At 34.3% G+C, this 22,747-nt stretch overlaps 3 protein-coding genes across 6 annotated transcripts; 2 read left to right on the plus strand and 1 right to left on the minus strand.

Annotated features, from left to right (window-relative positions):
* The first annotated feature begins 5,446 nt into the window (after positions 1-5,446).
* LOC102623489 (ADP-ribosylation factor) lies at positions 5,447-8,058 on the plus strand. The gene is made up of 7 exons (XM_006488706.4): positions 5,447-5,746; positions 6,322-6,477; positions 6,841-6,911; positions 7,123-7,242; positions 7,372-7,490; positions 7,583-7,664; positions 7,764-8,058. The coding sequence occupies exons 2-7, from the start codon at positions 6,330-6,332 to the stop codon at positions 7,767-7,769; spliced, it is 546 nt and encodes a 181-aa protein (XP_006488769.1). The 5' UTR covers positions 5,447-5,746; positions 6,322-6,329; the 3' UTR covers positions 7,770-8,058.
* A 2,575-nt stretch (positions 8,059-10,633) lies between these two features.
* LOC102623008 (importin beta-like SAD2 homolog) lies at positions 10,634-18,810 on the minus strand. Of its 4 annotated transcripts, none has more exons than XM_052439816.1 (22): positions 18,563-18,807; positions 18,008-18,180; positions 17,744-17,914; positions 17,178-17,288; positions 17,004-17,081; positions 16,337-16,530; positions 16,198-16,258; positions 15,791-15,865; positions 15,607-15,684; positions 15,390-15,452; positions 15,218-15,301; positions 14,963-15,141; positions 14,513-14,552; positions 14,267-14,410; positions 13,953-14,072; positions 13,647-13,862; positions 13,245-13,421; positions 12,306-12,981; positions 11,946-12,148; positions 11,588-11,723; positions 11,325-11,440; positions 10,634-10,937 (listed from the first exon to the last, which is right to left on the minus strand). In XM_052439816.1, the coding sequence occupies exons 1-22, from the start codon at positions 18,699-18,701 to the stop codon at positions 10,923-10,925; spliced, it is 3,249 nt and encodes a 1,082-aa protein (XP_052295776.1). In that variant the 5' UTR covers positions 18,702-18,807; the 3' UTR covers positions 10,634-10,922. The 4 variants fall into 4 exon arrangements, with proteins under 4 accessions (XP_052295776.1, XP_024958665.1, XP_052295775.1 ...); XM_025102897.2 differs by having other exon boundaries at positions 10,923-11,240; XM_052439815.1 differs by having other exon boundaries at positions 10,923-11,440.
* Positions 18,811-20,105: 1,295 nt separating this feature from the next.
* LOC102622715 (1-Cys peroxiredoxin) lies at positions 20,106-21,330 on the plus strand. The gene is given in 4 exon segments (XM_006488703.3): positions 20,106-20,274; positions 20,367-20,515; positions 20,618-20,764; positions 21,009-21,330. Coding segments are annotated over 4 exon segments (660 nt in total). The 5' UTR covers positions 20,106-20,156; the 3' UTR covers positions 21,255-21,330.
* Positions 21,331-22,747: the final 1,417 nt, after the last annotated feature.

Raw genomic sequence — 22,747 nt, forward strand, 5'->3', positions numbered from 1 at the left:
TAATTATCACGTGTACAGCCAGTCCAGTTTTCATAATGTACCTGCAGTTAATAACGTAGTGATCATGTCGTGCTGTATTTCGCGCTTTAAGCAGTACTGAACAGAGGAATCTGATCAATTCTTACTGATGTGATCTGATCGGACGGTTGAGATTGACTGTCAGGTATCTGTGGTTGGGAGTAGTGGAAAATGAGTGGGTGTGTAAAAGCAATAGATATATTTAGAGAATTTTTAATTAAGGTTATAGAAGAGAAAAGTGTTATCTCATTTGAAGAATTGTAAATAATAAATTTTTTGAGTCTTTAATTTATTATTATATTATTTTTATCTCATTATTTTTGAAAAGAGAAGCGTTACAATTACTATTATTTTAGTGAAGAAAAATATTTGGTTAAAATAAATATAAACTTATTTTTATTTGAATAGTTTTTAGAGTGATGATTTATTTTTTCACTCTTTTATTTACTACATAAACAAATAAATACGTATTTGAAAAATTAAATTAGAAGAGTTTTTTTTATGAAATATCTTCTTTTTTTATGAGATAATCTAAATATCTTGAGTAAAACCTTTGATGTAGTTACAATTTAACATAAATTAGATAATCATGTGTATCTGAAAGCATGAAGTACAAATTGAGTGACATTTTAATATTGTACAATGTACATGGTACGCTGTAATTATAATTTGATGAAATATTAGTGATATTAATCCATTTTAATATGAACTAATGTGATAATTGAACATTATTTCGTCATTCATTATTCATACGCCGGTATTAGCTAATCCTCACATAAAAAATAATGATACTAAACTTATAAAGAGAGAAGACAAATATTTTGCTAACACCATGTGTGACATGAAATCCCTAAGCACCCTGTCAAATGAATAATTATGAGTATGACTAATAACTTCACTTTTTAGTCAATTTTAATTGATATAAATACTATTTGATTGGTATCATCCCAGTAGAAAACAATTTTTATATCTCGAACTAGTAGTTACGCGTTGTTCTATTTTTTTTTTTTCATGAATTAGTAGGTATGTTATTACTCTTTAATCATAAATAAATAGTGTGCTTAATTATAGTGGCAAAGTCGTATAAAGACGAGGATCAACTGCATTCCAACCGATGGAAGGTATCCCTTATTCTGTTGTCCATTGTTATGACCTTTGGATATTTGAAAAGTTATTTCGGGTTTAGATAATAATTATAAGGGTATTGATGAAATTATATTAAAAAAAATAAAATTAATTTTTAAAATCAGAATTTAAAAAGTTAATCCTTCTCTGTTTTTTCAAAATCAGCTGTAAGAATGATTGATTTTAGTAAAAGTTATTTTGATTTTTTCTTACCAAACGCCAAAATTAGCTATTAAATTTTTTAAATCATTTTTAACCCTTTAAAAAGCAATACCAAACGGGCCTTTAATCCAACTACTCCAGTTTGGTGGCGTCAAATTTAATTTCAATTGGCAATCATTTCAGAGCACTCCCATGGGGTAGATCAAGGTTGTAAGAAAAATTTAAGAAACAGGAGAGAACAATTTGAGTTCAATTGGCAACCGTTTCAATTGAATATTCAACCCTTACTTGCTCAATAATGGCATTGAAGAAGTCCACTCCGTGTCGACCAAATACTAAGCCAATTTCAATCCCACCTTCTTCATCTCTACATTTATTAAGAGAGAATGATCCATACCCAATGTCATCCACCTCACTCTTTTCCGGTTTGCCCCACCAAAAATCTGTATCATAGACATGAAATTTTGGCTAAGCCACCAATCGAAACTAAACGACACAACACTTTAATTATTTCCATAAGATTGGCCACCGACTTCTCAGCCCCTGTTAGTGTCCTTTCTCTAGTTTACAAATAGCTCTTCCAACAGCTTTGGCTGCAACAACAACCTCATTATTCCCCATTAACTCACTTCATTTAGCCGACATAGGTAATGGTGCTAAGCAGTTGGGGTAATGGAAGCTCAAATCGTTCTCTGCAGTCGAGAGAGATGTAGCGATTTCGATTGAAGCAAAGAGTTTGGTTTTGGGTGAAATATGATAGGGTTAATTTTGGAATAAAAATATTTACAATTTTTTTGTAATTTCCACTTATACATTGTTCGGTAAATTGAGATTGTTTTTACAGACCAGACCATGAGGGGGGGACTCAGAAACTAAAATGAGGGGGGGCTTAGTTTAAAAAAAAATTATTTAACTTAGATTTTTTTTAATGTTCACTTGAATACATTTTAAGTCTTATAAATTCAAATTTTATTATTATTTTTTTAAATTCTAAATAATAATAGTAATAAATTATTTTTTAAAATACGTGAAAATATCATTGTTTCGAAGTAGTTTCCACAAAATATTTTAAAAAATAAAATAATGTTGCTAATGGGATTTGAACCAAGGTTCTAAAACTATTAAATAGCACTCTTACCATTGAACTACAAGTCTTTTAATATATAAAAAATATGTCCAAATTGATTTATCTAACTTTTTCAGAAGGGGCTTGGGGTACATTTAAAAAAAAATTTAACGGCCCAGAGGGGGCTGAAGCCCCTCCTGGGCCTTCATTGGGTCCGCCCATGCATGCATCCTCTTTCATTGTATATCTTTTTATTAGCCGTTGAATTTCACTACTCTTCAATCCAATGACTATACCACAAAAGGATAAAACAAGAGGTACCTTCCATTCCAGCCGATGGAATATAGTTTTGACCTCAAATCTTATTTACGTAAACTATAACACAAATTGTAAATAACATGGAAGTATGGAGTTGGAGTTAACAAATGTAGATAGACAAAAATCCACAACTCGTCATCTATTAATATAAAGTTAAGCTACTCGTCATTTTATATTAAACAACTCTTCGTTTCAAACAAAGAAAATATAACTGACTTGTCATAGGGACCAACTGCTCGTCAAAATAAGGCTCGTTTAGAATTAAGATTGCATAACCATAGTCTAAAAGTGACAATATTAAATGTTTGATAAATATTAATTGTTATAGGTTGGAAGATAAGTTGATTTGATTTTACACTTTTATAATGAAAAATCTATTATATCTTTACTAATTTTATCAAAATTATTATTTAAAATTATATTTACTACATACTATTTATTTTTATTTTATAATTATATTTTTTTATAGTAACTATAACTTAAAAATTAGAAAACCTTAATATTAAATAAGACTGCGAATAAGAAGAAAATTTCTCATCGTGTAAAATTAAATACAAACACGACGTGATGTTACTGAATTTCAAATTGTAAAACTTCTTCTTCCGGGTTACCCTGAAGTGAGGGAAAGGACCTTGGTTATATTTTAAAACTGCAAATGCAAAAATATGCAATATTGATCCCCATAAAGGGACCCAAAAACACTAGAACGTTCTTATTTCTTCAGTCTCTTTCTTTCATTTTCTTAAACAGAGGTATACAGTTCCTGTCACTTTAAAATTTTCCCCTGAAACTGACAGACCATACAAGGAAGTAAGCTTTAAAAGACAAGTGCAAATAAATCATTACAGTAACCGTAGGAATAGAGAGAAATTAAAGCATGGCTATGGAAACTGAGGCCGCAGCTCCTTCGTTGGCTCTTGCTGACACGGAAATCAATTGGGACAGGTTATTTGTCTATTAGTTTGTTATAGCTGTGCGGTCAAATTGAGTTCGGCTGATATTCTTGTTAGGCTTTAGTTATCTTACATGATCATATAAGATATATAATTTTTTTTTATCAAATAGTTATCGAAATAATATGATTTTATTATTTTATATTTTTATAATTATTAAATTTTCATTAAATAACTACGGAAGAATCATGTATCTTATATGAATATGTAAGATAAAAATCTCCGTCTTATTATTATTGTTGGTGACTGATTTAATGATCATTTGATGACGGATCATTGTGTGTGTATCGACTATCGAGAACATGGATTAAGGGACAGAGAAAATGGAAATGAGAATGCAAACAAATCCATGAAAGTGGGGGTCCCGCGGGATAGAATTTGTAAATTCGTGAAAAATGGGTTTTATTGGTTCTGATTGTTAATGTATGATTCTATTGCACTACTAATAGCGTCGTGTCTTGTGTCGCATCGGTTGGGACATAAACTTTGTAGCATCAGGGAGATTTTAGATCTATGATGGGAAGCGTAGGCAATCGAAACAAGTGAAGTAATTCATGATGTGTGATAGGACGAGTGCTTTGATGACTTTTTTTTGGATGTACCCCAAGATTTTACTGTCTCTTTGGTTCATGGAGGAGAATTTTTTGCCGATGATAATCTGGAATATAGTTAGCATAGTCTAGTTTTTAAATGAGTTGTTACTGGATTTGAGCATACTATTGTTAAGTTACATTGTATTATTTTGACATGATTTGATATATTGGTACCACATACAAGAAACGTAGTAGGAGTTCATTCACTTTTGCTCTTTGTTTCATATCACATCCTCTGTATACAAGTAACTTTATTAGTCTGTGTGTAGGTTGGACAAGACAAGGTTTCATATTATTATTAGGGTTATTCTCTTCACTGCTCAGTCAGCACTGTTACGTCCAATTGCAATGGTAAAGACCAGAATGCAAGTTGCTGATTCTGGTTTTTCTCAAATGCGTGGAATATCAGTATTTAGGAATATATATATATATAAGGAACGATGGAATTCTAAAATAAGATAATGATTTACATGGAGTCGTCGGTAAGTAGAAAATTCTTTTGAAGTTTGTTTATGATAAATAAGTGGGAGATGCACGTCGTTGTTTTTAGACATGATCTACACTTATTTTCTACTTATATTATTTTCTTTGCTATAATATCCTATTCTTGTAAAAAAATCAATTTTTTTAAAAATAAATTTTGATATAGAGGCAAAAATATTGTAGCCTAACAAGTAAAAAAAAATAAAAAATGAAGATATACAATAGATGTATTAAAAAGAGGGGGAAAAATTCATTAAGAGTGGAGTGAAATTATTAGAGCATATTTTAAAAACGAAGTGAAGAGGTGCTGGCAGACCCAGCCAATTCAGTTGGGGGGCTTGGTTCAAAAAATTAAATTTGAACCAGAATAGATCCATTCATGTCACCACAATTATAAATTTGTATTGAGTTCAAAGTGAAACAAAATAGATCTTTGGTGATTGATTTACGTATGTCCCATAGTACATAACTTCATTTTATAAGTGCATGTCGTACATATCAAATAAAATTATATGCCTTGTGGTTTATAGTTTTTAAAAAATTAATGACACGACGTACATAAGTTTTACAGCAGAGAAAAAAATGATTTTCAGATTTTGATAATATTTTGCAGTTATAAATAAATATAAAGATTTGTGGCGGTGAATGTATGAATGAGGAAATAAAAGGCGGGTTCTAACGGACAAAATTTAAATAAACAAAGAATGAATGGACAACCAAACAAATATGAATAACTGATCTTAACACCGACCGAAGTACCGAACCCTCCTCTCTGACCATCTTTTCGCTGACTCCGTCAAAATCTCATCAAAAAAATTTTAAAATAAAAAAAACTCACTTTAAAAAAAATTGAAAAAAAAAAAGAATCAACAATTAATTTCAAACGTCCTTAATTTTCGAGACCTATAAAATCTAGAAAAAGCCCACCATTTTTGTAGTTTTATTTTAATTTGAATTTTTGGTTTAAGTGGTGTTCGGCAGCTCCCTCTTGATCAGATTAGATTACAAATCCTTTCTCTTCTTTCTGAGTGAGTTTCTCTTAACTTTATCCCCTAATTCTTTTTATTTCTTTGACGAACTTTTATTTTATCATATCTGCCTCAAGAAAATTTCGGTCTACTGAAAAATCCTTCGTTTTTTTCTTTTGTTCTGTTAACAATTGTTTATTTTTGAATTGCTCGTACAAACTGATGTAACACGAGATGTGTAGAACAGTGGAAGTGAAAAATAAAAGGGTTGATGCTATAAATGAGAATAAAAAATGAAATATTATTACTGACCCTTTTTTTTTTTCCTACTTTGGATTTGATGGATCTCGTCTGATGCAAACTGTTTGATTTTCGATCTCTTTATATTTGGAAATGGACTCTATTACTGTGTATTTCTTGTTCAGTAGATTTAGGTTTGTGGGTCGGGTTGGAAATTTTTGAAAATGAGTATCTGGTTTATTTTTGGGCACTTGGAATCATGTGTGAACCGATGGATGATCAGTTGGTTGATGGATTTGATAAGTTTACTCGGGTTTCTTATTTTTGTTTTCAGTCAACTTTGTTGGTTTTTTCATAACTAATTGATAATTTTTTTTCCGTTGGTTATGTGTCAGGAGCAAAAATGGGGCTGTCTTTCACCAAGCTTTTCAGTAAGTTATTTGCAAAGAAGGAGATGCGAATTCTTATGGTCGGTCTTGATGCAGCTGGTAAAACCACAATTTTATATAAGCTTAAGTTAGGGGAGATCGTTACCACCATCCCCACCATTGGTATGTTTTCTTTTACTTTTGAATTGAATTAGATAGCTATGATTGTTCTTCTTATGTATGTATTAAAATTAATGTGTGAAAAGAAGAATCCAATGGCTGGACTATTCACTGCTGCTTCAGCACTTGTGCTAGGGTAATTTAATACAAGCTTGGGTTCTAATGACATTTTTAATATCTAATATTTGGTTATTTCACTTTCTGAATTGTTTTTCGAGACAAGATCTAATACTCTTGATAAATTTGGTAAATTAAAAGAACTCGATGATGCAACACAACAGAATTCATCCCTTATGTTTATTATTTTCACTTCTCTTTTATTATATTTTCGTGTCATAGAATGATTCTTTTTATCTGTTATGACAGGTTTCAATGTGGAGACTGTGGAATACAAGAATATTAGCTTCACTGTCTGGGATGTTGGAGGTCAAGACAAGGTAAGCAACATATAGAACACTAAGATTTCCCCTCCAAAATCTTTCTTTAATTTTATTGAACTATCAACATATTACGTAATTTTAATACATTCAATAAGTTTTTGCCTTTTAAAATCTCATTTTAATTCTTTTGGACATTTGTTTTCCTTATGGTTTCAGTTTTGTTTTCAAAAGTTGTGTGCTAAACTGTCATGTTGACCTCTTATTTTAGATTCGACCTTTGTGGAGACACTATTTTCAAAATACACAAGGTCTTATCTTTGTGGTTGACAGCAATGATCGTGACCGTGTTGTTGAGGCTAGAGATGAGCTGCACAGGATGTTGAATGAGGTACTGGGACCTTCTGTGTACATTTTGATTTTTCATTATCTTTATTATTAAGAGCATGTTGAGCATAAATAGTAGTTGTGATTTAAAAACGTCACAGTTGCTAACAGGATTTTCACTTTTGATGGGCAGGATGAGTTGAGGGATGCTGTGTTGCTTGTGTTTGCAAACAAACAAGATCTTCCAAATGCAATGAATGCTGCCGAGATCACTGACAAGCTTGGCCTTCATTCTCTCCGACAACGTCACTGGTAAGGGTTATAAATACTCCCTTCTCTTTCTTTTCAGAGACAATCCAACCTATAGAAATATAAACTAGCTCGTGATTGTCAATATTTTATAGGTATATCCAGAGCACTTGTGCCACTTCTGGAGAAGGGCTCTACGAGGGACTAGACTGGCTCTCAAACAACATTGCTACCAAGGTATGTTGTGCAATTTCTACTTTCGTCAATGCTTCCAATCAGAACTTGCAATGGCCAAATGCCCTTAATTTTTCTCTAATTCAATTTTTTGATATACAGGCTTAGTGGACTAGTTGTAGTCAAGCATTCGGAGACTGAGTACAGTTGCAATTTATAGATGTTATTGACTAGCTATTGCTGCAAGTTCTATGCTGTTTATTCGGGATTCAAGTCTTTAATTGATAGTAGGAAAGCAAATGTTAGTTTTTTTTGGGTCCTTTTCTGTATTTGTTTGTTGTTGAATTCGATAACTATTAATTTGTAATTTCTTTCTTGTTGACATTGGTAAAATTTGTCCTATCAAAATTGTGAGTTATTTGAAATAAAGTATTTTTGCTGTGTGACAATTATCAAATTTTGGTGCAGATTCGACTTTTTATAATGTTGTAAAGGAGTTTATATTATTATAAATAAACGCATCTTCACGAATTTCATGCAATTGTCTGCACTTGGGCATGTTGATTTTGCACGATTTAGTTATTATTTGAAAATAAAAAATCTATTTTTTTAAAAATGTTTGTTTTATTTTCAAAACAAAGTATTGAAAAAGTCTTTTATTAATCTTGAAGAGCACTAAATTGGAATTTACACCAAAATCCACACAGGATACTTTACAACCAAGTTCCTTTTTTCTTCTTTTTACACTTTTCAACCGAAGAGATAAGACTTTAGCTATAATCTTGTACAGGCTAGTGACAAGGCTTATAGGTCTAAAGTCTCCAATCTTTAAAGATTCTTTCTTCTCAGGAATAAGGCAAATGGAAGTAACATTTGTTATTTTTTTGACAACCCCTCTTTCAAAAGACTCCTCTATCACTTTTATAACATCATCTTTAATGATCTCCTAACAATTTTGAAAAAAATGCCAAGATAAACCCATCTGGAGTAGGGGCTTTGTCTGGGCAGCAATGATCAATGGCCTTTTTTACTTCTTCTTCCACAAACTCTCTCTAACCAGACCGCTTGTTCTTTTTTAATAGGAGCCCAATTAAGTCCCACCACTTTTGGTCTCAATAATTCTCCACTTGAGTACAAATTGGAAAAATAGTTTGAAATTTCCTCTTTAATTTTGCTAATGTCCTCAATTTGCTCTTCCGCTAATGTTTCTATCTTGTTGATCATGTTCTTGTTTCTCCTTCTATTTCCTATTTTATGAAACATTTGGTATTGCCATCCCCATCTTTTGCCCAACTGGCCTTAGCCTTTTGCTTCCACAGTATTTCCTCCTCAAAGATCAGTTCCTGTAGCCTAGATTTAATCTGTTCTCTTTCATTAAATAAAGAAAGACTTAGCCATTAGCCTCACTTGTTCGCTTTTGTCAATTTCGATGATTCGACGTTTGATCAACTGCTTTTCTTCCTTCACATGCCAAAACTTATTCCAGTTCTTTAGCTTCTCCTTAACCTGTCTTAGTTTGGTCATGAATTTATAACCTTCATAACCAGTACACAGCATCCTGCTTCACCAATCTTTTATGCATTGCTTAAATTGATGATGTTGCAGTCACCTGTTTTCAAATTTAAAAGGAATATGTCCCCATTTTATAGTGTTAGAATTTAAAACAATGGGGCAATGATCAGAAATAGTTCTAGGAAGAAACCTACTGTCTCTCTAATGAAGCAATTAAAGTCCTTCATGCTTCTAGTAACTCTTCCCCTATTAGATTTCTCAGAAAAAAACCTGACTACATTAAAGTCCCCGTCTATACACCAATTTGGACTACAGAACCCAAACAAGCTAACAAGCTCCTATTAAAACCTTTTCCTTTCTCTCAGTTGATTAGGACCATAAACTCTTGTCAGCCACCAATCATTTCCAAAAGGAGGTTGAATTTTAATGGAAATAGAAAATTCTCCTAATAGAGAATCAGTCACCGTAACCCTTCTCATGTTCCAAGCCAAAAGAATCCCTCCCGCTCTTTCCACAAAAGGAAGAAAATTCTAGCTTTTAAATCAGCTAACCCCAAAAAGTACTCAAGAGTCTTCTGTCAACCTCATCCCTTTTCGTTTCCAGCAAAATTATTAAATCAGAATCCGACTTGATAGGGGCATCTTTGATCACTGCATGGTTTTTCTTATCCCCAAGACCTCTAATGGTCTAGCTTAAGATCCTCATCAGTTCAACCTACCCAATCTCCCACTTTTGTTTATACTAGACGCAGGTACCAAAAGCTAAGTTCATCTCCTCTAAAACTAAAAAGGCTTTCACTGCATCTGCATCCCACTTCTCTCTATTATTTCCCTTTCCAAGCACGACCTCCTTACTAGTACAACTGGCCTTTGCAATTTCCCCTCCTTTTGTATTGAATGAGAGGAGACTTAACGACATTGTCATGCACTGTTTTCTGCTGATATTCTTCAGCAAACAAAGATTTAGCTCTAAGCTCCTCTCTCCAAAAGATTTCGCTAGGTTTGGCCCTATGAATCACTAGTGCGGTAGTCAACCTCTTCACTTTCATCACCCCCACTAGAGTCCGCCCCTCTTGTTGATTCAACAAAAAATTCACTGTTATAGCACCCAACTTCATCACAACTTCTCTATGACCCAACTGTCTTTATAACTTCGGTACCCTTTTCTAACTCTATAGGAGTCTGAAGTTCCTTTTCAGCTAATTGCAGCAGATACACCGTAATAATTTGAAAATTATCTCAGTATCCTAAAAACAGAATTTGCCTATTTGTTGTGTTTTGAGCTGGTGGCTTTGCTGTTGACAATTAGAGCAAACTCGAAGAGAGGATTTTATTGGCAACAGTGGTCCTCCTAATAGTCACTTATGCTATATAACTATAGGTGAAATTGTGCACAAATAGAGCTGCGATCATAAGATTTTTCTATCCAGACATGGATTGAAGGTGCTAAAACACTGAACAAGAATGCAAATGCATGCACGAAAAACAGAATAAAAACATTCAAGTCTTTGCAACCTCAAGGACAAAAACGAAAAACAAAATGCTTTATTTGCCTTCCTTTTAGAGGGATAAGGGATTTGTACATAGACGCATTTCTTACAAAAGCTTGAATAAAAAGCTTATATTCCAACAGGAAACAATCTCAGGAAGGCTAGATACTTGTGCTCGACGACACAGACAAGTTTTTCGTTCCATGATCCAACATGATTTTTTTAGGTACCACCGTCTAGGCTAATGCTGCCCATCCTGCTACAGAACCCCAGCACCACATCTCAATCTGACTATTCATAAATCATAATGCGAGTACGGATTATGGTGAAAATACCTTCACAAGTTGTATAAAATTAATCAGTTATAAACGAGAACAATATCTTATTTAAACAAACTCATATTTTCTTCCCTTATGAAGGGCTTTCACATCAAGACAAATCTAACAAATTCTAAAATAACCACCCAACGAAAAAAATCGCCAGAACAGCTTTTCTTGGCAGCGCTGACAAGTTTTTTGTCATGATGTTTTCTAGGAACAAGCTCATGCTACCCATCCAGCTACCGAAACTCATTGCATATACGGAGGATGAACTAGAATTGATTTGGAAAACGATTGAAGCTTCATGAATTTACTTGTCTGTGCTATAAAGACCTTAGACAAATTAGAAATCAACCATCTCATTTAAGAATGCAGGAACAAATAAGTAAGCTGAGGATATGCCTTCAAGAATTTAGAAATGAGTTGTGATGATAATGGCTGTCCTTGCATGATAACATTGTGGTATCTCTCTATCAAAGATGCAACGACTTTCAGCTGGTCAACCTCATCTAACGATCCTGTTATCACATTAAACAGTTAGATTGTACAGCTGCGGACTAGCTTCAAATAAGTTTCAAACATTTGAGTTCCAACTGCCAGTGAATGAAATACTGGCCTCCGGAAAATAAAATTTCATCAACAGAACAATGTATTTAGACGCATACCCAATTCGATGTCATGTTCTTGGTCTTCTACATCTCCTTCTTCAACAAGTGTATTATTTTCCAAGTTAACAGCTGCTTTAGCATACCTTTCTAAAAACTCTTCTTCAGTTTCTTCACATTCATCACCTTCAGAATCCTATTAAAAGAACAGAAAATGAATTTGCCTTTCAGATACCAACTGATGGGACAAGATGATCAATGCACTTAAGAAAACAGAAAAGCATAATAATCCCAAAATGTCCAACTTAAGCTTTATTTGTAATCTGTATTCTGATCTTCCTCTAAATGGTGATGGGCAAACAGTTACAAATGGCATTCCTTGGAGTTGATATCTGTGTAAAATATTTTTAGGTCAAACCTCATCATCATCTTCGCTTTCCTCATTATCATCCTCTTCGTCTTCAGCTTCTTCGTCATCTCCTTCATCATTTTCCTCGTCTTCCTGCACTTCTTTCAGTTGTACAGCTGCCTCCATCAGTGAAGCATAGCAATCTTGTAACAAACTGCTACCTGGATTCCCTAACCCTAATAGCCGCTCAACCACTTTGGCTAGTGTCAGCACTGAGCAATAAACCCATTAGTTAAGCACTTAGGCCCTTCAAATTGAGGACTGTAAGGAAAGAGGGTTGTGAAAGAAGATATGGAAGAAAAGAGAGTGCATCAATTAATGTTAAGTCATTAACTTAAAAACCAGACGGAAAGCCAGGAAGGAACTAACCAGCTAACTTAATCTCTGACTCCAATGACAGCCGAGGTTCCAAAGAACTGCTGCAAAGGAAAGCAAGTGCAGATCCCCAGAGCGCGAAGCCACCATCTTCATCCTTCTTTAATATCCCCTCCACTACAGCAGGGTAGCAAAGGTAGCATGATGATATAGCAAGCACCACAGGCTTCCACAGTGAAGATGGCTTGCTCTGAATTGCTCTAAAACGAGAAAATGCTGCACGGCTAAAAGAAATTGTCAATGATTGCTTTACACCCTCTGTTTCAAAAGAGTATTTTGGAACATGTAATAGGGTATGGACACATGAGCAGGCCCTCCATGTTGCAGATGGATATTGTAGAATGGCTTCACTAAGAAAAGCACCAATCCCTTCAATGATAGACTGTGGGGGTACAGGGGGAGCAGGAGGGGGTGGCATCTGCCTAACAATAAAATTCTTCAGTTCATATTTACTGTGTAGATTAACAATCTCCTTGATGCAGTCAAAAACTGATAAATCCTCTGTTTCTTCCCAGGCATGCCAGTCTCCAATTAGATCAGCCCAAACTAATAATAACTCTGATAATTTAAGTTCTTCAATTACATTACGTTCAGAAACTGAGAGAATGATAGACCGTAGCAGCATTGAAGAATCGTCTATGCATGATGGAGGGGCTGAAACTTCACATTCCTGGTCCATCATGAATCACATCAAGTTGTCCATCAATTGACAAATGAGGGAAAAAGCAAAGCCACATAACATATATATGTAGTTTATGAAGCTTTTTTAACTGGGTTGATCAAAGAATAAAAATCTTCAAGCCAAAGAACACCACCCTTCTTTTTATGAAAATAAAAATATCATGACAATAACTGACTACACTTTCCGCTCGTGGAAAAAAAAAAAAAAAAAAAAAGCCAAGTAGTCAAATGATGGATGAAACTAAGACTAACCAAGGGTTGAATATGCGTAAGCCAAGCCTGCTGCAAGAGTGCTGAAAAGGCTTTAGCAATGGCAGCTTGACCGGACTCCCACTTTCCACTTGACTGATCCAGCTCAACCTCTTCGTGCAGGAAGTTTTCCCAATACTGAGCCATTAATGCTAATGCAGCGAATCCACGTTCAACCACCTATCAAGAATTTAGCATCCAATCATCATTTGAATTTTGCTCAGAAATTAACAGATGTATAACATGGTCTTCAAATGCTATTTTTAAATTTTAAAACAATTCTCCTTTCTACTTATTCTTTTTTTTTTTTTTTTAATCGAGGGGTAGGACAGGGGTGGTTGTGGATGGAGCAGATTATTAATACGAATAACTGAAGCACTGGCTTAGGCACATGAATGAACATACTTGCGGCCATGGCTCTGAACTGGGATGCATGTGCTTCGAGATTGCAGCAACCAATGATGAAACAATATAAGGGATGTGATCTGCAACATTTTCATTTGCAGCCCCCACAACAGAACTGAGAAGCTCAAACAAGATAGAATTCTCTTCATCTTCATAACCAATTCTACCAACTATAACTTGAAGAAGAGGATACCACTCTGGTGGCATGTAGTCATTCTGAAAAAATTAACTCAAAAGCCAAATGAGTATTGAGATATCTACATGTTCCTCATTATGCAATAAAAGATGTTGATTTGGGAGACCTACTTCAAGAAGCCCAACAATTGCCCCAGCTGCCGAGGCCCGCACAGGATAACAAGAAGTATCCCCCTTATCCAGCATCTGTAATGCCTTCAGTAATGAGGAATATACATCTGCACTGATGTCCTGAAAGCAAGACTGAGACTCAGAAGGGGATGATTTAAGAGTGTGATGCATCAAAAATTAAAAAGAAACCTCACTGTTTAAGAAAGTGTATTGGATCATTTAAGTAAATGTGAAATAAAAATTTAATGGTCGAAAAGAAACGACTCTGTACGAATGTAATGAATAAGAAAAGTACAAAAGAATAATGGTCTCACCTCAGGCAGACAGGACACAAGCTCTCCAAGTATCCAGTTCGCAGATGCAACCAAGTATGGTAGGCACACAGAGACACTGTACAAGGGTAACACCCGACTACGAACCAGATTTGCTGTGAATTCCGATTTCTGCTCCCTTAGAAACTGTAATGTGATATCAGAATAGAAAATCCTCAGTGGTAAATTCTCACTAATCCAATCTTAAACTTTTTTTTTTTGGGGAACAAATAAGTTAGATTCCCTTACTTCTTGTAGGCCCCCATAAGCCATCAGAACACCAAAATAACTGCCATAATTGACATACTACTGAAATGAGATAAGTAGAAGAGTACAAAAGAAAATAATGAATATTGATTGAAGAAAAAGAAACGGAGGAGCTTATGTTCTCTAGAGAAAACAAAAACGATGTTTACATTATTTCCAGGGTTTTTTTTGGAAACCATCACGAAGCATGGGCAGCAACTTTATTAACTTATAACATAAATGCATCCTCAATATCTAAGATACTGTTGATTAAACTTTTGAAACTAGCACATAAGCAGGTGAGGGGAGAATAAAGGTGTCGACACAATTAATGCTCAGACTTTAAGCTCTTGGTACATGAAGTTCCTAGTGAAATGTTGTAAGGTTACTTCAGGTGCTTGAACTACAATAGATGAACCACAAAAATATATAGAGACGTGATTTCATACTCACTCTTTCTGAATTCTAGAATGCGATGCATTAGCATCACAAGGAATAGGAAACCTTGATAAAAAAGGAAGGACCAACAACTCCCCCATAGTACTACGCATACTATTTCGCTTGCTCTTTTCACCCTTCTTACGCTTGGATGAAACTGAGGAACAATTACTAGGTGTTCCCATTGGAGGCCCCTGCAGGCATTACAGAACAACCTAAATGATAGTTCTGAGGACATATATATAGCTCAGACTTTAGTCCAGTACCAACCTTTGAAACTGAAATAACACCTAGTAAATTAATAGCGCTTTTTCTGGCTGTAAATAAATCTTCCCTCCATCCAGAAATTTCTTCCTGTATACCAAAGAAGGAAAAGAAAAAAAGTGAAAACAGCAACCAAAATGGTTATTCAAAGGTTGAGAAAGATCATACGCTCTCATACAAGTTCAGATGGCAAGTTCTTCCTGATGTACTCATCGGCATCTTCTTCCCACTCTGAAATATCCTGCTTACAAGTACAGCCATAAAAACTAGAGAAAAATTTAACTAAGTCAACTTTTGAACTTCAAAAGTACTTTGAAATGATAATAAACACTATTTTTTTTTAACCAGATGTAATACCATCTCTCTATTTCCCTTTTTTAAACATCAAAGCATACCTTCTCATTTAGTACGAATGCAGGAAAGATTGCTTTGTCCAACAAAACAGAAAAATGGGGTGAAACTAATCTCCATCCCTGTTCCAAACCAACCAAAAACCTTAACCATATTTCATTAATAAAAGTTTGAAAGGAAAAACTTAGTAAAACGTTGAAGAGTGGACAGCATAGCAGAAAAAATTACTGGGCCTGTCTCCAGAACATGTGAAATCACATCAAAAGCTAATGAGATAATCCTCTCTTGCAGGAAATCAAGCTTCTGCATAAATAAATCATTTCATATTAAAATATGTCCAACGATTGGGTACACATAACAATAAATCAGTAAGGAGGCAAGAACAACAATATGGTCACACATACAAATTCACATGAAATCACAAATATTGGATTTTGCATTGTTGTTCTCTTTTTTCAGGGGAAAAGAAACAGATCACTCCAAAAATGCAGTTCTGGTGCTCATAGAACAGGTATTGGGGGGGAGATATTTTGGACAGACATCATGGCCACTTGCTTATACACATTCTATTTGCAGCTACGAGTGCATGCTAACTATAAAGCAAATGACGATTGCTAAAACACAGCAAAACTTACACTTATATTTGCACTATATTTGACTATCTGTAAAACACTGTTCATGATATCTGGCATTAACCTGAAAAGATAAGTGACGAAAATGAAGACTAACAACGATGGTTTAATCTACTGAAATTAAATGAAATAATGGTATTACTTATCAGAAAACTTCCGATGCCGGGTAACCAGTGCAGAAAAAATAAGCAAACCCCTCTTTCCAGTTTTGAACCTCAGCAAGTTATCTTTCACAGTATTACCGTCATCAAAACTCAAAGAACCCAGAATCATAATAAGGTCGTGACAAAATGAAGACAAATGAGGGATCAGAGCAAATGGCAAATGCGATTTCACCTGCAAAACTAACCATATTTAAAAAGAAGTGCCAAACGGAAGAAAAGGGACAAGAGTATGCAAGAAAAACCATGGGAAATCTCTGTAAATTTTAATCTAAAATTGAAGAGAAACTAAGAACAACTAGAAAAGTTTCTAGCACATACTAGCCATTGCAAAACAAGGAATATGAATTATGTACAACGGCAATCTCAAACAACTGATTTTGGCTTTTTGTAAGTTCTGTAAGAACTCATCAGAACCATCAAGCTGAAGAAGAGAAGTTATCAGAATCATTGCTCCATCCTCTTTTATCAGAAAGCTATAAAATAATGAGGAAATACCAGTCACAAGCACCTTGCTTGACCATACAGAATATACATGCCAGAAATGTTTTGATACTGATGATATGTGACAGAATGACTAAACAACAATGCAATTAAATCTATATTGGAGGATTGTTAAATCTGAATTGGTAAAAAAGTACCACTTACAGAAAAAAATATGCATTTGCAAACAATGAGAAGAATCTTCTCTGTGTCCAGTTCTGTACTATAATTGTTAGCCAAAACCTGTTTTACACCACAACACCCATTACTATGGAGGTTTATAAAGAAGTGGTAAGTAGAGATAGGAAAAACATGGAAAAGAACAGGAATCAAAACAACCTTTTCAACGAAACAATGGAATATTGAAAGCATGGGAACAATAATTTCCTTGGCAATTAGCTCAAGTTGTGGCGGTACTGGCTCCTTGGCAAGTTTAGGATTCAAAAAGTACTGCCAGAAAAAGAAAAATGTAATCAGAAGCGACCAAGTAGAAGGAGCACAAATGGTTTTCTCTACATACAGAACTTTAGCAATACCACCTTTGGATCAGAGACCAATCATGACTGGCCATTGAGAGTCTAAATAATTTTTTTTCAAGTCATATAATAATTTATAGATATGAAGGGACATATATACCTTTTGTTCTATAGGTACAGCAGAAACCAGCATAAACAAGGAAGATCATCATTGGTATATGGATACTGACTATATGGACTTTTTCCTTGTTTTTATCAAATGTTTCAAGTCTTACTTTACAGGCCTTCCTGAACAGATCAACAAATTTTATAGACATCTTCCAATCGCCTTTCTACATCATTATCCATTCACTGAAACTATGCCCCCACAACTTTTCATCCTTGTAGAAACAAACATATGTCCAATAATACATGAGAACAAACAAATACCTGGAAAGGTTTGATAAGAGCATGAAGAACCATAAGGCCATTAACAGTAGTCCATCCAGAATTTGCATCTTTACTAATAAGGTAACTGCTTTGAATTGCTGACTGTAATTCATGCACAAGCTCAGGCCAAGAATTCTGCTTAACAAACTCCACACCGACAATGACCCGGAACTGGCAGCAAACCAAAAAGAGCTTCGATAAATAAGTAAGCATTACCAGTAAAAAATTAAAAACCCAAGAAATGGACATTTGTCATATGCATACTGCTTCAAGTAAAACTTTTAGAACTGAAGGTTCTGCTTGAAGCAACACTCGCATAAGCTGGTCCTTGAATTCTTTACTAATATTTGTGCACGAAGCGTTGCTGTCAATATTTCGCCTAGTGAGATTCTTCAAGTACATGGCAGCAGCAATTCTTAGCCCTTGGTTTTCACCTCCTATAGTATAATAATTATGCCAATAACATCAAATTCAAGCAGCAAATTCAAAAAACCTTCTGATTAAATAGAAACACTCAATTTCCACTAAATCAAGGAAGACATTGCAGGTGTTTTTGGCAACGTGGAATTACAGGTCATCATCTCCCTAAAATTAAGCTCAAACTATTAACAAAATTTTAATCAGATGCTATTGGAAGATGCTTAATCCTAATAATTGAAGTGGTAATTTTGCTTTATTGAATTAAGAGTTTCATAATTTACTGCTATTTTCTGTTACTTATTTCTTTAAATTCACTGCTGATTTTAAGCTGAGGTTGACACAATTAAGCGAAAAGAATGAAACGTAAAGTGGAAATGAGAGGAACCGGCGAGAAATTACCGGAGGCAATGTAGAGGAGACAAAAAGGGAAGTGAGGGAGGAGAGAGAGGCGATCGAGGGCGTCGGTGGCCGTACGAACGGCGTTGACATCGGGACTGAGCGTGTCATTAAGTAGTTGAGCTACTTGATTGATGTCCATGCTGCCGAGATTTTGGCTCTGCTTTGAGATTTCGGGTGAAAAAGCAAAAACCCTAACAATTTGTTAGTGGTGCGAAAATTATATTGCGCGGGAAAAATATAGCATATTTCGTCATTAATAGCTGTAAAACTAAAGGCCATCACGAACAGAGGACGACGTGTCGGTCGCAAAATTCAAAAAAGCAGACAAAATCCCAAATGGCTAATTGGAGATGCGGGGTATCGAACCTCTTAACTCTGGCATGCAAAGCGAGCGCTCTACCATTTGAGCTACATCCCCAGGCAGCGTTTTTACCATATATTGTTATATCATAATTGTATTTTATCATGATGGATCACTGTCGTTGATTATTTGATGACACAAAATGGCTGATCTTGATTGGAATTAGAAGGATAACATTATAGTAATTAACGGGTATATACATATGTAAGCAGGACGTCACGTATATTCTCATATGGCTAAAAATAATAATTCAAAAGGATATATAAATAAGCTCATAGGCAGCTCCTCTTAAGTTTGTTTTTAAACACTCATGGCTTCGTAATATAATTAATATCAAAGTAGAGATCACATTGTGTATACGACTAAATGCACTATATATGTTGAGAGTAAGATCGACGTGGGTACAACGTCATAAACCAAATGACTGGATCGGTAAGGTACAACGTCATGAGCGTTGCTACGGAAGAGGCAACCTAGGAAAGCCGTCAGATACCTGTAAAATGTGGGAACCGCGAAGTCATCGAACTGTGAGTGATGAGGCGGCGTTGTGGATGGCAATTGCTAATTAAAGGCATTTTCATACCTATAGAAGGTGGGATTACTGAACTCATCTGTGATCTTGTGCTCAGTTCGAAGGAAAATATTGTCTTCCTACCATTCATAGTTAATTTGGTTAATTTACCACGGTTGTAAGTTGGATTTTTGAACAGAACCAAAAAAAGTTAGCTTACACTATCTTTAGGTTTATGTAAGCAAAACGACAGAACGGTATGGTGTGATAAGTGATATAACATCTGGTCTTTGATTTTTTGGTTTTGTTTCTTAAGTTGAATTCTGCGTTTGCACTAAGATCAGAAGCACCAGCCTGCACGCCTTGTAATTACAAATTAATCTTGCTCATTTATGATGATCACATGTCAACTTACAAGTCATTGATAAACCGTAGATTCCGAACCAAGTAACGTCCAAACAGATAAATAACCCAGAAAATAATCAGCAAGCTAAAAGAAAATTGAATAAATTGGATTTGACCATCCACGTGTAAGAAAAACAGAGATATACATAATTAGTACATGCACGCTAACTGGTGATGAATTAGCCTCGACGCATGCCACGTTCTCTTCATGCACGAACCCTCCACTCCTTTTAATCCATCATCTCTTCTCCATTACTTCATTATCAAACCAAAAAAACAGTCCAAACGGTTCAGAAATTTTTCTCTTTGCTGTCAAAATGCCTGGCCTCACAATTGGAGATTCTGTTCCCAACCTTCAAGTCCAAACCAATCAAGGAAACTTTAAGCTTCATGACTTCATTGGTGATAGCTGGACCATTATCTTCTCTCACCCAGGTTCCCACTTCTGTCTCTGATCATCTTACTACGACTTTTTTTTATTTGATATACGATGATCACTAATGTTCTTATGATGTGCTTGCATGTAGGTGATTTCACTCCTGTGTGCACAACTGAACTTGGCAAGATGGCTGCTTATGTTCCAGAGTTTGATAAGAGAGAAGTGAAGCTTCTGGGTTTGTCCTGTGATGACGTTAAGTCACACAATGAGTGGATCAAAGACATTGAAGCCTACACCGTGAGCTTTTCTTTGTGATTCTTGTTTGGTCAGACGTGTGGTCAATTGGTCAAATGTTGACTTTTATTTTTGTGATTAAACCACGTGTTGGTTTGCGTGCAGCCTGGTTGCAAGGTCTCATAGCCGATCATCGCAGATCCCAATCGAGAGATCATCAAGCAACTCAACATGGTGGACCCGGATGAAAAAGATTCATCAGGAAAGCAGCTCCCTTCTCGAGCCCTTCATATCGTGGGCCCTGATCATCAGGTGCAGGTTAATTAGCATAATGTAATTTGGTGTTTGGGTTTTAATTTTACAACAATTTCTCACAAACCCATTGAAAACCGTATATTTGAATCTATGCCATCTTTTGTTTAGTTTCTTGATGTGAGCGGCATTTGAATCCTGACCTCTATATTACCATAAGATTTTTTATTTCCAATTAAATCAGTTGAATTAATGTCACAATTTGTTTGTTTAATTTAACTGTTATATATTTGTGGTCATGCAGGTGAAACTGAGCTTTCTTTACCCGGCGTCGACTGGCCGGAACATGGATGAAGTAGTAAGAGCATTGGACTCTCTGCAGAAGGCAATGAAGCATAAGGTTGCAACGCCTGCAAACTGGAAGCAGGGAGATCCGGTGGTGATATCACCAAGTGTGTCTAGTGATCAAGCCAAAGAGATGTTCCCTCAAGGTTTTCAGACTGTGGATCTTCCATCCAAGAAAGAGTACTTGCGTTTCACCAATGTCTGAAACTTCACTAGTTTCCATTTACCTAAGCATGTATAAATAGTTGACCATGCATGTTATATACGTTATCTTATGTTTACTCCGTCTGAACTGTGAACTCATCATCACCTTCACCTTGTGAGTTGTGAGAATCCTTTTTAACTAAGTCTTTGGTAATGTAATGTCATCTTGGCTTTGCTTGCCTTAGAGCTTGATGACTATGAAACGTACAAAGATTCATAGGAGAAGAAATATTACTAAAAATTTTGAAGGAATAAATTTTTTTACTTAAATAAGGAAATCAAAATAGGTAAATTCTATGTAATAAAATTTTCTTGATTTATATATAGAAAACAAAATAAATTGCATCCAAATTGGATACTAAAAAAAAAAATCGAATTTGATATGTAGGAAAAAAAAGGTAAAATTTGATATTTAAAAAAGATAAAAATAGAAAAATAATTAAAAATTATAAAACGATATGGAATTTTCAAATTGGATTTGATTCCTCATTCAAGAGGACGTTTATAGTTCAAGTGGACATTTGTAGTTTTGTATTATACATTCAGAATGGATATTTACGGTTCAAGCTATGTTCTCCAAAAAATATTTAAGTCGTGACCTTCGAATGTTACCAATTATTTGTACAAAAAATATTTTTAAGTCCAAAAAATACCAATTATAATCTAAATCCAAAAGATACGACTTATAATTTAAGTCATGACCTTCGAATGTTACGCATCTTACGCAGGCATCCTAAATTTAACGAGTAAAAGAGCAAAGCAGTTTAATTGAACATCTGCAGGCATCCTAAATTTAACTGGTAAAAGAGCAAAGGAGTTTAATTGAACATCTTCAGGTTAATTTGGGGTGATATTTCCATCCTATAAATTCTGTAAATTCATTCTAATTCATTCCACTTTTAAAAAAGAGTAATAATATAACCAAAAATTCTTGTACAATTTTTTTTTTACAAACTGATGTGGTATGACTTAATAATAATATAGTCAGAAACTCTTCTACAAATTTTTTTTGTACAAATTGATGTGGCACAATTTAAATGATTGAATTAAATATCTCTTGGTCCACATGTTTTGTTTTTATTATTTTATATTTTTATTTAATCAATAAATTAATGTCAAATCAGTTTGTACAAAATAAATTTGTACAAGAGTTTATACAAAATAAATTTGTACAAGAGTTTATACAAAATAAATTTTTACAAGAGTTTATGGTTGTATCATCACTTTTTAGAAAATAATTACAAAAAGTTCTCATTATTTTTAAAAATTTTAAATAAAGAAGAATTTAGAAGAATTAATCAATTAAATCTATCTTAATTTATTTTATTGTGACTTAAATTTTTTATTATATTTAATTAATAAAATTATTTAACTTAAATTTAAATGGATTATTTTACCCTTAAAGATAAAAATAATAAAAATTTAATCTAACTTCAATAATTTTTTAATTTTATACAAAATTCATTATTTCTAAATAATTAATTCTACTTTATT

Source organism: Citrus sinensis, chromosome 1 (assembly GCF_022201045.2).
Source record: "Citrus sinensis cultivar Valencia sweet orange chromosome 1, DVS_A1.0, whole genome shotgun sequence".
Classification (NCBI taxonomy): domain Eukaryota; kingdom Viridiplantae; phylum Streptophyta; class Magnoliopsida; order Sapindales; family Rutaceae; genus Citrus; species Citrus sinensis.